Genomic DNA, 16818 nt, shown 5'->3' with positions numbered 1-16818 from the left:
CCCCATCAACCCTCAGTTTATTCTCAGTTTTTAAGGGTCTCTTATGGGGTGCATTACCTTTTTTTTTTATTTTTTTATTTTATTATATATGAAATTTATTGACAAATTGGTTTCCATACAACACCCAGTGCTCATCCCAACAACAACTCTTATTATTCTCATTTGTAGATCAGGAAACTGAGGTTCAGAGAAATTTAGTAACTTGGCTCAGGTCACACAGCCAGCAAGAAGCAGAGGTGAGATTTGCAGCAGGAAGGCGGATACACAATGCTGTGCCCTTAACCAGAATGCTTTTGCAGGGGTCTCGGAACTCCTCAGCACTGAAATGATGGCACGCAGTTGTGAAAATACAGATACCACTGGAATCCTGCTGACAAGCAATGGCCCTCACTCTGCACGTTAACACTTCAACTGCTTTACGTTTCCCCTTCATACCTGTTTGTCAGTACTCTTGATCCCCCATATCAGGGACAGAGTCACCTCTCCCTTCCTAACTAGCAGTGACCTCATGTCTCAACAGCAGCAGGGAGAAAGGAGCTCTAGGGAATCACTCCGTCCCTTCTGTTATCAGCTACAACTGTATTTAAATCCCCTCAATCTGGCATAAACTTATCCTCTTCCCAAATAGCCCTTCAATATTCCATATTCTCCCTTAGCCAGGAATTCTAGTATCTACAAAGACTCAAAAAACAGATTTTTTTTTTCCCATGTCTGCATTAAATACTGTGACTGGAGCCCAGGTTTTTGGGTCCTCATTAAGAGAATCATTGAAAAGCATTCACATGCTCAGAAATGTTGCCCTTCTCCCAAGGCTCTCATAATTCCGACTTTTTCTTGGAAGTGTCTCCTCACCGCAAGTTTCTAAACCTTCTCTGAATTCTATACAATCTTTTAAGACGTGATAAACATGTCTTAAGATAGATAGCATATCTTTTAAGATATGATAAACATAATACATACAAAGGTTACGTTTAGGGGTGACTGGGTGGCTCAGTCGGTTGAGCATCCGACTTCAGCTCAGGTCATGATCTCACAGTCCGTGAGTTTGAGCCCCGCGTCAGGCTCTGTGCTGACAGCTCAGAGCCTGGAGCCTGCTTCGGATTCTGTGTCTCCCTCTCTCTCTACCCCTCCCCTGCTCATGCTCTGTCTCTCTCTGTCTCAAAAATAAATAAAAACATTAAAAAAAAATTAATTTTGCTTCCATCTGATTGCTTGTGTTGTTGTGACCAAAAACAAGTATTGTAAGAGTAATGATAATGACATGCAGTTAACATTGAGTGAAAAATAACCATGTTTCAAGCACTACATTGACTACTTTGTTTATTATGTCATTTCATCCTCACCATGTTCTGCACAGCTAGGTGTTTTAATCATCCCTTGTATACACGAGAAACTGGCTCAGAAAGCTGAATTTGCCTAATCGCACAGTGCAGCATAGTAACAGGCAGAGTTCAAACCCAGATCTGCCAAGCTATGTTCATAAGCACTACATCAGGCCCAACTGTTACTTCTTCAGATTTTCCTTAGTGAATCGTAGCAAGGTAAACAGGCTAGCAAACACTATGCTCTGAGAGCTTGATTTAATTCCCAAAGTATATTTCCCCTTACTCACTAAGATCTCATTCTATTTAAAATATTTCCATTTCTTGAAACTCTGAGTCATTTCCATATTGTCCTTCTGAAGCATGGATGGGGAGGTGACGGGAGTGCCGGAGCAGTGGCTACAGCAATGCTATTAAAGCTGGTAGCAGGGCAGGGGTGGTGAGCACGTACTGAGCCTGACACCGTGGTAGGCGCTGGCACATATAACCTAAGTTCATCCTCACAGCAGGTATAGGTATAACCTAAATTCATCTACACAACCTACTTACTTCTAGGAGGTAAGTATCGTTATCTTCTCTTTACAACTAATAACCCTAAGGTCTAGAGAGGGGTTTGGACACTTGGTTCAAGGTCTCCCAGGTAGTAAGTGGCAAAAGTGGGTTTCAAACCCATCTGTCTGTCCCCAGCGCCCCCTTTCTCAACAACTACATTACTTTTCTCAATCTGCTACTTCCACTTCAAAGGTCTTCTCTAGGTATGTCTTTACCTGAGAAGCTGGCGGCCCAGGTGATGTTGAGGTTGAAGTTTTTGGAGGCATTGATGAACATGTCCAAATCCCTGTTTTGCTGATGAGAGGTGCGAACAGTTAGAAAATTAATTATAATGGTTTCCAGATTTTGAAAGAAAACAGTAATCAAATTTTATTACTCTCAATTTTCTTAATTACAAAACAGATATTTTACGATGTCTTAAAAGAAACTCACACTTATAAAATATGAGTTAACATTTCTAACCAGTTTTCCCAAATAAATTTCATTTCTCTCCCTTAAAAGTATATATAATTTAATGCTTTATCATATGCCTAACTCTATGAAAAAGTATCCTTTAAAAAACCTCTCACCAGAGCACAATGTCTTAAATCATATGGCCTATGTTAGGGGAAGCAGCCTCGTAAGGATCATCTAAGTAGTTGGGCTCCAAATGTCGGGAGAGCTCACACCAATACGTAAACACTTAACCAAGTCCCCAGTTTATGTGTATTTATAAATTAAACCTACATAATTCTGAGCTGATAGATTACATATATTGTGAAGTTCTCCAAATGGAAATGGTTTTTTAAAAAAGCATATAAAACTGAAATAAACTAACTTAAAAAAATACTTTGTGTCCATTCGGGATGTGAAAAAACATTTTTCTCTCACTAAAAAAAATCAAGAGAAATATGACTGAATACTCCTCATTAGCTTTGAAATCCTTTTACCACTTAAAGACAACTATTTGAAGAGCTAGGTTATTTTGATCCTTGATTTTAATGACTGAAAAAGACATCTCTGAGAAACGTGCTGAGCCAATGGGAAGAAGTGCACTGTTGGCTACAATGGGTAAACTGATGCTAATTTTAAGTTTTCACTGAAATTTGACGAATAAATCTCTTTCTTGTGGTCAAAGAATTGTTTTTGCAAGTGAATCAGGTGTCGTATTTTTAAATTTTGTAAACGGATCCAATCCTGCTGAAATTCTGTATCTTGAAAGATCAAAAAACAAGTCAGATCGGTAAGATTTGTAATGGTCTTTACAGCACAAAATCACAACAATGGAAACGTTTCCAAACAGTCATTTTCAAAATGTGATCTCCAACCCAGAAGTTTCTCTCGCAAAGCAGTTATTTACCTTCTCATTTACTGACATAACCTCACTGTCCTCTTGCAGGGGACAGCTCAAGTGTTTATGTTTATTGGAAGCACACTACTAATAATTACTTCTTTTGGAAAGGATCAATAAATTTGGATCAAATAAACAAGGAACTCCAGAGAGGTTAAAAGATTTTCGTAGCTCCTCACCTCATCAAGAAGTATTAGGAGGAGTCTTGTTTATTTAAAATAAAATCAACAACATCAATCACATCCTGAAAGACATCCTTCAACCACTTGCTGAGGAATAAGGTATTAAACAAATTTCATGTGTGGTACTTTGGTATAACCTTATCTTAAAACCTTTTTTTTTTTTTAATACCAGTCACCAGAGCCATTCAAATGATACGACATACAGTGTGTCCACAGAATATTTTCATTAAGGTTACTTATTGTTTTTACTTAAAAAGAAATTCACTCATTGGAATAGATTTTCTCTAGTTCATTTTTCTTTAAATTTACCATTAAAATGGAATATAAAAAATAAATCTTACTTTCATTTCATTATATAATAAACATCCCACACTCTGGATTTTATTCTACTACTAATTTATTTATTTTTTTTAATTTAGTAATGTTAACAATGTTTGTTAACAAAGGAATAAAAATGGGCCTACTGTCATATTATCCTCTGTTTATTATTTGTTATGTTTATTGTGACAGGAATTTTGTGACAGTAAATGGCTTTGTGTATGTTGATGAGAAATAAGAAAGTTTAAAGGAGGTTCCTAAATAATTTATCATCAAGTTTACTGAAATTTCATTACGTACTGGACTGGCCATTGAATGACTTTATATTTCATTGAAAAAATCATATAGGTGTGCCTTCATGTTCTAAATGCTTCACTTTTAAATGTCGTGCTATGTTGGCTCCCTCTACCCCTAGGTAGTACCTTACGGCAGGCTGTGGTTCATCGTTAATGAAAAAAGATATAAACCCACATTTCAAACAACAGTCTTAATAATTTCAATGATTTCTGGTCAACTTCTTGTTGGACTCGATTGTACCTTCACCAGTTTTGCCTCCTACTGAGGCTAACAACTTATTCTAGGCACAGAAGCGTCACCTCTGCCATTGTCCTCGTATCACTGGCATTCATTTCAATCTGCAGTCTCTTCGAGGGTACTTGTTAAGCGTCTGGTCCATTTTAAGAAATAAATCTGGGCCTTGCCATGCGCCCCTCTATCGGGGAGCTCCCCTTGCAGTCTGCTCTCCTTTCCTGTATGGGGATGCAATGGGTTGATGGGCAAACCAAGTATGTGTGGAGTCAGTGTCAGCCTGTGTATCGGATCCTGATAAATCTTAACAACGTCACTCTTGTCTTTGAGATGGAGAGGAGATAAAATGTAGATCCTAACATTTCTTTCCTGCACCTCTAAACAGTCCTGCGTACTCCACTTTGGAGACCATGCTAATGCCGTGCTTCTACCCACAAGGATCAAGAAAAAGAGTCACATGAATTCAAAACAAAGCAAGAAAACTTTTAAAATCTTACTTCATCAGGTGTCGCCACAAAATTGATGGCTGTGTAATAGCGGTCATCTTCCTGGGACAGGCTAAAGGTGAACTGATAGTCAATAAGAAGAGTATCTATAGAAAGAAAGAAATGTATATTCAAAAATTAAAACAAAACAGAACAAGTCTTTAGAGATACAGACTGATTTTCTTATAAATATTCAACAGCCAGGAAACACTTTTAGCTCACTTATAACTGGGAACTAGGAAGCTTTTCAAAGGAAATAAAGTCTGTGGGCAGTATTGTTTTATTTGGAATAACCTATCAAACTCTCCTTGTATCATGATCCTGGCTGAGACTTTAGGCTCCAACCTCACTCACCTACAAATATTCATTGTACATCTATTACATGCTAGGTTTTGCTTAAGGATACACAGCTATAAATTAATGATATAAAAGGAATCGAGACTCCATGGAAAAATAGGCTGATTCCAGGTCTGGAGCAAGGAATATGTGCCTTGACTATCTTATTCTAGAAAGCAAGAAAGCATTCAAACACTAAAGTGATGTAGCAAAAGAACATGCCTTTAGAGAGAAACTAATGGCCAAAGATGGTATAATTTTTTTTTTTCCTAGTCCAAAAAAGGTGGTTTTATTAAATCATGGGGACAGGACCCATGGGCAGAAAGAGCTAGCTGCCCAAGATGGTAGAATTTAATTCTAAAAAGTCTATTGTACAACTCAACAACCTGATTTAAAAATGAACAGAGGACTTGAATGGATATTTCTCCCAAGAAGATATACAAAATGGCCAGTAAGCACACGAAAAGAAGTTCAACATCATTAATCACTAGGAAAATACAAATCGAAACCACAATGAGATACCACCTCACGCACAGTAAGATGGCTACTACAAAAAAAAAAAAAAAAAAAAAAAAAGAAAGAAAAAAGAAAAGAACAAGGGTTGGTGAGGATGTGGAAAAACTGGAAACCTTGTGGGAATGCGAAATGGTGCAGCTAATGTGGAAAACGGTATGGTAGTTTCTCGAAAAATTAAAAGTAGAATTACCAAATGATCCAGCAATTCTGGATCTTGAAGTGATATTTGTACACCATGTTCATAGCAGCCAAACAGATCATGGCTATAATTCACAATAGCCAAAAGATGGAAGCAACCCAAAGGTCCATCAACAGTATACATAAAGTGGAATATTAAAAAGGAAGGAAATTCTGACATATACTACAACCTGGAACAATCTTGAAGACACTATGCCAAACGAAATAAGCCAACCACAGAAGACAAATACTGTATGATTCCACTTATATGAGGTGCCTAGAGCAGTCAACATTATAGAAACAGAAAACAGAATGGTGACTGCCAGGAGCCAGAAGAAGAGGGAAACGGAGAGTTGTTGTTAAGTTTATTTTTTACTGTTTAAGAAACTGCCAAATGGTTTGCCGGAGTGCCTACACCATTTTATATCCCATAAAGAATGCATGCATGAAGGTTCCAGTTTCCCATAGCATTGCTAAAACTTGGCATTGGGTATTGGCTTTGTTTTCCAAGACAGATACGGTGTAATGTACCAGATTACAAAAAATTCACTGATATGGTTTCGAGTTCCACATTTAACTGATCTTTAAGAAATAACCAGTTGTCTAGTTTTGGTATGGTATCAAAGGATAGTATCCATAATTAACTGAAAAGGTTATTAAAATACTCTACTCCTTTCCAACTCTATCTGGTGAGGCCAGGTTTTTCTTAATGTACTTTAACCAAAGAGGTGTATTCAACAGACTGAATGTAGAGCAGAGGTGAAAATCCAGTCATCTATTAAGTCACAGGACTGACTTTTGATTCTAGTCATTCTAGGGGTGTGCCTCACTGTGGTTTTAATACACATACCCCAAATGTGTGATGTTACTAAGTCTTTTGTTCATGTTGGCCAACTGTCTTCTTTGGTGAAATGTCTATTCAAATCATTCCTCGTTTTCAACTTGAACTGTCTCCTCATTTAGTTGTAAAAGTGCTGTTTGTTTTTTTTTTTTAATATATTCTGGATACAAGCTCCTTATCAAATACATAATTTGCAAACATTTTTTCTTCTCTGTGGCTTTTACTTTTTAATGGTATTCTTTTAAGTTTTAACTTTTGATAAAGTCCCAATAAATAGTTTTTTCTTTCAGGGTGCCTGGGTGGCTCAGTCGGTTGAGCACCTGACTTCAGCTCAGGTCATGATCTCACGGTTTGTGAGTTTGAGCCCCACCTTGGGCTCTGTGCTGACAGCTCAGAGCTTGGAGCCTGCTTGGGATTCTGTGCCTCCTTCTCTCTCTGCCTCTCCCCCACTCATGCTCTCTTTCAAAAATAAATAAAAATTTTTTAAATTTTTAAAAATTGTATTTCTTTTATGAGTTGTGCTTTTAGAATCATATCTAAGAATTCTTTCCCCTACACAAAGTTATGAAGTTTTTCTCATTTCTTCTAAAAGAGATATATGTGTATATATTTACATATATTATATACACACATACACATACAATGTATATCATATCTATATGTGTATATATATGTGTGTGTGTCACATTTATAGGTTCCAGGTGGACATGAATTTTGAGTGGATGCTATTCAATCCAGGAAAACAAGTACAAAATTAGAGTGGATATGCGAAAACGTTACTCCGTTTCTCTGGTTCTGTAACTTTGCCTACTATGTGGATTTTCCTATAGAAAGAAAATACATTTACCCATAAGAACCTGGCCCCTTTGCCAGATTTACCTTTCCCTGTAAGTTAATCATTAAATATTTTATTTATTAGTTCCTAAAGAGGTAATTAACATAAATGTAGTAAATGTGATAGAATGGAAACACATCAAATTAGGACACACCTCCATGATATTCTTATAGCACTTACCATTCTCAACCCATGTTAAAGTATGAAGTTTTATTGATCTATTTGGCCTTTAGACAAATATGAATTGTGAAAACACTTACAATAGCATGTTCCTTTGAGAGGGTTTCCCTGGTATCGATTTTCTACTTCACATCTAGGAGGATAAAAATGAAGATTATTTTCTATTGCTAGGTAAAACAAAATCTACATTCATTTTAAAATCAAGCAGATCCTTTTATATAAAACTAAACTGAAAACAAGTCTGAGTCTGTACAATTACATTCTTCACTGTTACTCAGATCAGGGAGCTTGATGAGAGTCTGTGTTCAGGTTCAGTAGTGATGGCCCAGCAGTTCACACCACCGTCAACGAATAAACATTTGCCAAAGTGCAGGAGACAAATCCAAATATAATAAACCTAGATCCTTGGTTTTTTGAAAACACATAAAAAACACATTTTTACTTTTGTGTGGACTAAATATGCCTCTAAGACTGAAGTTAAAATATTTTTCAAATATTCATTTCTCACTTCCTTCCTCTTCTCCCTGAATAAAACTGATCCTGTTCTGTAAAAATAAGCAGGCAAAGGCTAAACACTGAGAATCACATTTATTTATTTATTTATTTATTTATTTATTTATTTATTTATTTATTTATTAAACCCTTGAACGTGGTTCACCAGTCTGAAGAAAAAAAATAAAGTCTAATAAAAAAGAAATCATTACTCCTCCACTGAAATACACAAATATCATTTATGAACATCAGCAAAACCCAATCTCCCACTTCACAAGGTCATTCATACTGGCAGGCCCAGTAGCTAAGAGCTATAAGAAAGGGAGGAAAGCTTGGGTCAAGCACTCTTCTCAGATAAATAATACGGGATATTGTGTCCTTTGATCCCAGGTGATTCTTAGCTCTTGCTTGTATCTAAAATCTCTTTAACAGGGGTGCCTGGGTGGCTCAGTCAGTTAAGTGTCCGACTTCGGGTCAAGTCATGGTTCGTGAGTTTGAGCCCCGTGTTGGGCTCTGTGCTGACAGCTCAGAGGCTGGAACCTGCTTTGCATTCTGTGTCTCCCTCTCTCTCTCTGCGTCTCCCCTACTCACACACACACACTCTCTCTCTCTCTCTCAAAAATAAATAAACATAAAAAACAAATAAATAAAATCTCTTGAAGAGAAAGTCTTTTACTGTATACCTCATTTCATTATTGTACACCTGAGAAAAGGAGTCATTAATTTTGTTCTATTATATTTTTCTGTTTAAAGGAGCCTAGATCACAAGGCTAAATTTAATCTTTGATTAAACATTTCTTCACATACTAGCTTTAAGGCATCATGAAACCAGTAAATATGCACAGCAGTGTGAACTATAAAATGCAGACAGAGCAATTCTTTCCTTGAACATCACCAGCAAGGTCTGGGTCACTGGTGACATTATTACTACTGTTCTTTGGGGGAAAAAAAGTTCACCAATGATGTATTTGTTTGTATTAGTTCAATGCTGTGATACTACTATGCATTTCTCTCACTTAAGTCTCTTCTTGAGAACGCGTCAACCTGGAACACATGTTTTATGAGGTTTTCTGGGGAGGCAGACAGGTATATACTTGTTGGGGAACAATCTCTTGTTTCAACTCACCAGGACACTAAAAACAATTATTGCTAGTCCCACTATTGATGAACAGGAAAACTGAGGCTCGGCTTGGTTAAGTGATTTGTCTCAAGAGCACCCTGCTCAGTGGAGGCTCAGTCAGGGCTAAAGCTCCATGTCTGTCTGACGCTATCTGCATCCTCATGGATGAGAACCCCAGACTCTTCCTTGGAAGATGTCTGACATACTTCACCAAGGAAAATGCTAGAATAAGGAGGGATGGGTTAAAGCCCTGAGGATCATCTCTACTATCAGACAACCAAAATGCTAAATAAAACACTGTCCTGGAATACCAGTTCTTCCAAATTTCTTGGGAAAAGGGTGTAATCCCTGGATGTGACAAAAACTGAGTAGCGACTGAGGTGAAAAGATGAATCTAAGTCAGGAACCCAGGAAATGTCAGTGTCACTCAAACATAAAATGTGAACTAAAGAACCATTAAGGAACTGCTGCTGAACCTACGACCTCTTCAGTATGGAGGCTGACCAAATTAGATCTGTCTGAAGTAGAAAGGGCGAACTTCCAAATCCATCAACCCGGGGATCCCCCAGAGCCCATGACAACAAGGCACAGACCCAGCCTGCCTGGCTGTCAGTCACTGACTCCAGGTGTGGCCTGTGGCAGGGGCCCGAGGGTGTGGTACTCACAGCTGGCACTCGTCCCCCTTGACGCCCTTGGTGGTACAGAAGCACTTGCCCGTGTTGGTGTTACAGAGCGACGCATGCCCATTGCACTTGCACGCTGGGGGAAGGAAAAGGAATGGAGGTCACAACTGGCTTAAGAGATGACTACTACCACAGACTTTTCCTAAAACACGTAATTTTATCTGGATTGGATTTGATAGGAAAGACAGATGAAAATGAAAGCATTTAAAGGATAAGATTCAAGTTTTTCAGCTAATGATTTATCTCAAATAATGTAAAGGCAACATTAAAAGAACCAAAATCCAAGGACAGGAGGAAAGAGAATGCTGGTTCCCACTGCCATCTGAAGCAACCATTTTGATCTATTTTGATCTTTTTGATAGATGGATTTTCACTACTATGACTCATTCATTCAGTAAATATTTGTGAAGCATCTCCAGTATGGTGCTGGGTGTGGGGACACAGACACAGTCCCTGCCCCCACGGAGATGCTCTGAGCAATGACAGCCCCTGAGGGGAGGCTTGGTCTGGCCGCTCAGCCTCAGCTGAGGTGCCTGCTCCACAAAGGCTACATTTCAAATCCTAACAGGGCTCAGAACTGGGGTGAAATTGCAATGGCAGGTCAGGGGCCCCACAAGGCTCACTACCCTGGCTTCCACTTTAGCCTCTGCAGAAGACAACTCCTGTCACCTCTTCTTCCAGCCATCAACAAATCACCTTCTTCATCCAACGCATAAGTGTGAGCCAGGACACATTTTATACATGGGATGAAACAAGTCTTTCGCTCAATACCTTTTCACTTTACACCTTGTTTTTCTGTAAATAAATTAAAGGCATTAGGGCTGAGGACAGGTGTACTTAAAATAAATCCTGTGAAGAAAAAAATCGCCCAAAGAAACTCACGAAACTGAATAGGGCAGCGGTTAAGAGGATGGATGCTGGAGTCAGAAGCACGAGTGTTCTGCTCTTGGCTCTGCTGGGTACAGAGAGGAGTGGGGTGTGTTAGCAAGAAGCTCGGGCCTGACGTCAGGCTGCCTGGGCACGAGTTCATTCTCCCACACTTAGCTCCTCTGTAAGGAGGAGCTCCTCTGGGCATGCTATTTACCTTCTCTAGGCCTCACTTTCCTTGTCTATGCAATGGGGATGAGAACAGTATCCACCTCACAGGCTAGCTGCAAGGATGATGGGAGGTAATACATGAATGAGACACGGTAAGCATTCAATAGATCATGGCCACTGTCCTTCACTCAGGACTACACAGTTCTAAGAGGAAAACATTAAAAACTTGTTGCCACTCATAGTATTTTAAAAATCATGCTGTTATAGATTGCAGCTCTGAAAAAGAAATCTAGCTCTAAATTCTGGACAAGTGAACTCAAGCCCCACAAATGCCTCAGAGGATGTCATTTTTCTAAATGGCAGCTGCAGAAATGGGGATGATGGCACCTGGAGGCACAAGCAGGCCCAGCAGTCAGTCCCATGTCCTGGATGTGGTTCCCCGCATGGCCACAAGCCACAGTGAGCTTTCAGGCAGAATGCAAGGTCTTGAAGAGGATAAAGGTGCCCGAGGTCCGGTGACCGAGGGGGCCTCAGGCACAGCGTCTTGTGTACATTCCCCAGTAATGCCAGGTACCCTGACTGCTATTGAACGGATGAAGCCCAGTCATAATGAGAAGGAAAAATATGTTTACTAAATACCTTTTAATCTGAGCAAGAATTTTTTACTTAAGAGTGGTGGGAAAGGGCAGTAGGAGGGTACTAATAACTGCCCACATCTACTGAACGCCCTGTTCTGACCACTTTCACCTCAACCCCACCCTATTCTCCCCATTTTACAGATGAGGAGACTGACCCCTGAGAGGTGAAGGGATGTACGGCTAAAATGCCAGCTCTCTCCTGGTTGCTCTGGGATCAGATTCTCAAGGGCTGTGCTAAGGAGTTTGGAGGTGAGATTTGGGAAGTGAGCAAAGATTTTCCTTTCTTATTTACTTTCCTGCTCAGAACCTGAAGGGTCTTCCCAATGGAAACAAGAACAAGCCAAAAAGCAGTTCATCATTTTAAATCCTTAAAATATACTAGAAGTGCTGAGGAGTCCTACATCTGGTTAAAACCCTGTGTGTGGTTTTTGGGACCTGACCACAGCCCATGACCCACGTTTACCTCGCTGGCCTCCTGCACTGGCCTGGGTGGCAGTCTCTGAAGGGAGCTGCCGGCAGGGTCTCAGCCCCCGCCCTGTCCCACCCCCAGTAGGCCACGCTCTCACGTGTCTGCATTTCTAGCTCAGGCGCCTGCATTCCCTCATCTCTTTATCTGACGTCTGGGGCAGACCTTCTTGCCTCTGCTGAGCCTCCTCAGGGGGAAGAAGGGGGTAGCCCTGAAGACACTGCCCCCGAGTTCAGTAAGGTCCCTGGCACTTTCCCACTCCCCTCCCATGCTCAGGGTCCCTTACAGGCTTCTGCTGGAGCCTGCTGTTAGGGGCTCTCCCCGCCTCTGTGCTGATCCACCTGATGGTCATCCAGCATTCACTCCAGGGGGGTGGAAACGGAGCGAGGGGACTCAGAGCTTTCCCGGGTTCAGGTTTAAGCCTTTTGCTTTACCCTCACAGTGAATGATTAAAGGCTTAACTCTTCCATTTTTGGCTCGTTGCTTTAACCAGCTACTCAGACACTTGGCAGCCTTGCTCACTCCCTCCCACGTCCAGCTGAGCTCCTGACAAGTATGACAAAGAAATGCAGTATCCAAAACCAAGTGGCTTTTTTCCTCCTAGATATTCAAGTCAAACAGAAGCACTGTGTTCTGCCTGCTTTGCAGTCAGTAACCCCGAGGGACGTGACTCACGCTGACATCTTCCTCCATTTGTGGGATCCCCGTAGAAGCCAGATATGCAGGTCTCGCAGTGCTTGCCTGTGGTCAGGTTCTCACACTTCTCACAGATGCTCTGATTAATGCATTTGCTGTGCCCATTGCACTGGCAAGCTGAAAGAAAAAGTATCTGAAGGGGCCTGTCCCATGGTAGAATAGGGTGGAGTCAGTTCCACGAGATTTACTTGCAACTGTCTTTTATTACCTTATTACCTCTAAATGCAAAATCATTCAAACTGGCCCACTAAAAACTAGTTTGAGAAATGAGATCAAAACATCCATATACGGCTAGTGCAGGAAGTCAGAAATATACCACAGCAAGGTGAAAGTCTACAGCCATTAAAAAAATAATTTGCTCTTGTTTGTAAAATAATGTATGTTCACGAGAGTAAGTTTGAAGAACGTAAGGAAGGGAGGAAAATCATATTCAACTGCACAACCCAGAGATCACTGTGCACATTTGGAATTTTAGTTTCAGTATTTTTTCTATACAGTTTAACACAGTTTGTGCTCATATTAACACTCAATTTTGATTTTTTTAAATTTATAGCATGGTTACTTTACCCTATTATTTCATCTATCATAAACCATAAAAAATTTCTTAATGCTTATTTATTTATTTGTGTGAGAGAGACAGAGAGAGAGCTTGCAAGCAGGGGAGGGGCAGAGAGAGAGAGACACACACACAGAATCCGAAGCAGGTTCCAGGCTCTGAGCTGTCAGCACAGAGCCTGACGCGGGGCTCGAACCCATGAACTGTGAGATGGACGCTTAACCGACTGTGCCCCCAGGCACCCCTACCAAACTTTAAATGGCAGAATGATTTCTATGAATCACAAGTTATTTAACCATTCCCTTACATCCCGATATTTAGTTTGCTTTCAATTTTTCTCTTTTAGAAAAATAACCACTTTATATATAAAAACATTTCCACAAGTGGAGTTAGTAAGATTCTTGATGCACACAGGACTTTACAACTAGAAAGGCATATAAAACCTGGGCCTCTCAGGACTGCTGTTCACTGCAGATTCCAGTGGGGCCATCCACAGAGTGCATAACCTATACCACTACAGATGGAAGATCTCATTCTGCAAGTCTGTCTTTTCCCCTCCAGCTCTACTGAAATACTACTGTGTAAGGAGTACAATGCATTGATTTGACACACTTATATATCACTAAATGATTACTACCGTAATGTTAGCCCTGCCTCATATCACATAATTACTATTGCTTTTTTGTGGTGAAGACATCTAAGGTTTACTTTTTAGCAACCTTTGCAGATCTCTCTTGGTTGACCAACGTGATACAGGTTTTTACCGTCTCGGCAACCTTCCACAGTCTTGCATCAGTTCTGTTTACCCACCTCTTTTCTAATCCCTGCAGGTATTTGACTTGTCCTATACAGACTGCAGCTGAAAAACTTAAAAATGACTCTATCAGTTAGGAATGCACCAAGAATACTTGGTGTGGGATATACATGTTGTTCCTGTTAAGGTGAACAACTGTATAGATGTCAAAAGGGCAAAGTACAACACACACACAAAATGTAATACCTAAAACCATTTACCAATAAAAATCTGTGTTCTACTTCAAGATAAAAAGACTGAACAAATGTTTCTCTCTCTCTCTCTCCCCCCCCTTCAAAATCCCACTGAAAGTACAGAAAAAAACATAAAAACAAGCATAAATCAATCAGAGTATGGGATAAGAAGAAAAAGTGCTATCAGAAGTGTATTGAGAGATACTTCTGAAATACTGAACAATTTCTAGAAATTATAAAACAGAGTGTCAAGTATCTAATAGAAAAAGGGGAGTTGAGACATTCTGTCTCCTAATGTAGAAGGCGGGGACAGGGAAAGTGACTAGATGCACTTGACCAACTGACACTTGAAAAATCCAACTGAGGCTGGGAGACAGAGCAGGCTTCGGGAGAGTGGCAAACAGCAGGAAGTACCTCGTGACCAGCTCTGTCTGTTCAACCTCACACAACATACAAAAATAAACCCAAAATGGATTGTGGACCTAAACAGAAGAGAAAAATCTATGAAACTTTAAAAAAGAAGACATAGGGGGTGCCTGGGTGGCTTAGTCGTGTCCAACTTCAGCTCAAGTCATGATCTCACTGTTCATGAGTTCGAGCCCCGCATTGGGCTCTGTGCCGACAGCTCAGAGGCTGGAGCCTGCTTCGGACTCTGTGTTTCCCTCTCTCTCTCTCACCCCTTCCCCCGCTCACGCTCTGTCTCTGTTTCTTGGGAAAATAAACATTTAAAAATTTTATTAAACAAAAAAAAAAAAGAAAGAAAGAAAACATAGGAGGAGCACCTGAGTGGCTGAGTTGGTTGAGTCTGACTCTTGATTTCGGCTCAGGTCATGATCTCACAGTTGATGGGACTAAGCCATGCATCAGGCTGATTCTTGAGAATCAATTCTCCGCTTCAGATTCTCTCTCTCCTTCTCTCTCTCTGCGCCTCCCTCCCCCCAGTGCATCACTCACTTTCTCTCTCTCAAGATAAATAAACAAACATGAAAAAAAGAAAACAGGAGTAAATCTCTGTAATCTTGGGTTAGTTAGGCACTGATTTCTGACAGTACCAAAAGCACATGGGATAAAAGAAAACACTGATACACTGAACTCACAAAATTTAAAACTTGTATATTTCAAAAGATTCCACCAAAAAAGTAAAAAGAAACCCACAGAATGGAAGAAAATATTTGCAAATCATATAGTCAGTAAGGAACTTGTATCTAGAATTCACAAAGAATTTTACATGTCCATAAGAAAAAAACAAATAATGCAATTTAAAAATGGGCAAAGAATTTGAATAGACATTTCTCCAAAGAAGATGCAAATGGCCTGTAAGATGCTCAACTTCATCAGTCATGAGAGAAATGCAAATCAAAACCAGTGAGATACTGTTTCTCACATACTAGAATATCTGCAATCAAAAAACGGACACAGGCATTGATGAGCATGGGGAGAAATTTCAACCTTTTCAGACTTCTAGTGAGAATGGAAAATGGTGCCACTACTTTGGAAAACCCTGTGCCTGTTATTCCTCATTCCCACTCCCAGCCCTAGTCAACAGTTAAGCTATTTTTTTCCTCCGTATATTTGCTCTTTTTTGGCCATCTCACATAAATGGTATCATAATAATAAACAGTCTTTGAATCTGACTGGTTTTATGGAGCATGCTTTTGAGGCTCATCCATGTCACAGAATATAGTACTCTGCTCCTTTTTGTTGCCTAATAGTATTCCATCATATGGATGTATCACATTTTGTTTATCCATTTGCCAGCTGACAGACACTGGGTTGTTTCCACTTTTGTCTATTATGAATAATGCTGCTATGAGCATTCACCGCAAGTTTTTGGGTAGACATATGTTTTTAATTCTCTTGGGTATATATTGGGCCATATGACAACTCTATGTTTAACTTTTTGAGGAACTGCCAAACGGTTTTCCAAAGTGGCCGCACCATTTTACATTCCTTCCAGCAATGTGTGAGGGTTCCAATTTCTTGAATGTTGTTGAGCATCTTTTCATGTGCTTATTGGCCATTTGTGTATCTTCTTTGGAGAAACGTCTATTTCAATCTTTTGCCCATTTCATAATTGGGTTGTTTTTTGTTTTTTTTTTTTTTACTGTTGAGTTTTAAGAGTTCTTTATGTATTCTGGACTTTAGACTCTTACCAGATACTGTATATGATTTGCAAATATTCTCTCCCATTCTGTGGGTTGCCACTTCACCTCATATATTCCTGATATTAACAAAAATGCATAGATTTAAATATTTCATGAATTAAACTAGTAGATAAGAAACAGAATCCTTTGACCTCTTAGAGAGGAAAAAAGGAACACAGGAAATTTAATTGTTTGGTAGACCAAAAAAAAAAACAAAAACTGGTTTCTTATTTTACATTTTCCTGCTCTTTTCCTTGTCTGAGAATGACTTCTTTATATCCTTTGCCCACTTTTTCTGTTGAGCTTACACATTTTTTTCTTCCTGGAGGACAGAGGTTTACATACTCTGGATGATAATCTTTATACTGCAGATATTTTCCCCCAGCCTGTTTCTTG

At 39.7% G+C, this 16818-nt stretch overlaps 1 protein-coding gene across 4 annotated transcripts in view; it reads right to left on the bottom strand.

The window, feature by feature from the left end:
- Positions 1–16818, bottom strand: part of ATRN (attractin) — a 161438-nt gene that overhangs the window by 52707 nt on the left and 91913 nt on the right. For all 4 annotated transcript variants that reach the window (XM_047067624.1, XM_047067625.1, XM_047067627.1 and 1 more), the window contains exons 19-23: positions 12715–12852; positions 9880–9973; positions 7683–7735; positions 4730–4824; positions 2090–2168 (exon numbers count right to left, since the gene is read on the bottom strand). In XM_047067624.1, the coding sequence (XP_046923580.1) occupies positions 2090–2168; positions 4730–4824; positions 7683–7735; positions 9880–9973; positions 12715–12852 (459 nt within the window). The remainder of the gene's footprint in view (positions 1–2089; positions 2169–4729; positions 4825–7682; positions 7736–9879; positions 9974–12714; positions 12853–16818) is intronic.

Source organism: Lynx rufus, unplaced genomic scaffold (genome assembly GCF_022079265.1).
Source record: "Lynx rufus isolate CCGP_SWC_20201006 ecotype Redwood Valley unplaced genomic scaffold, mLynRuf1.p SCAF_8, whole genome shotgun sequence".
Taxonomy (NCBI): Eukaryota; Metazoa; Chordata; class Mammalia; order Carnivora; family Felidae; genus Lynx; species Lynx rufus.
The sequence above is the reverse complement of the archived record's forward strand: the minus strand, read 5'-3'. Positions and strand labels throughout refer to the sequence as shown.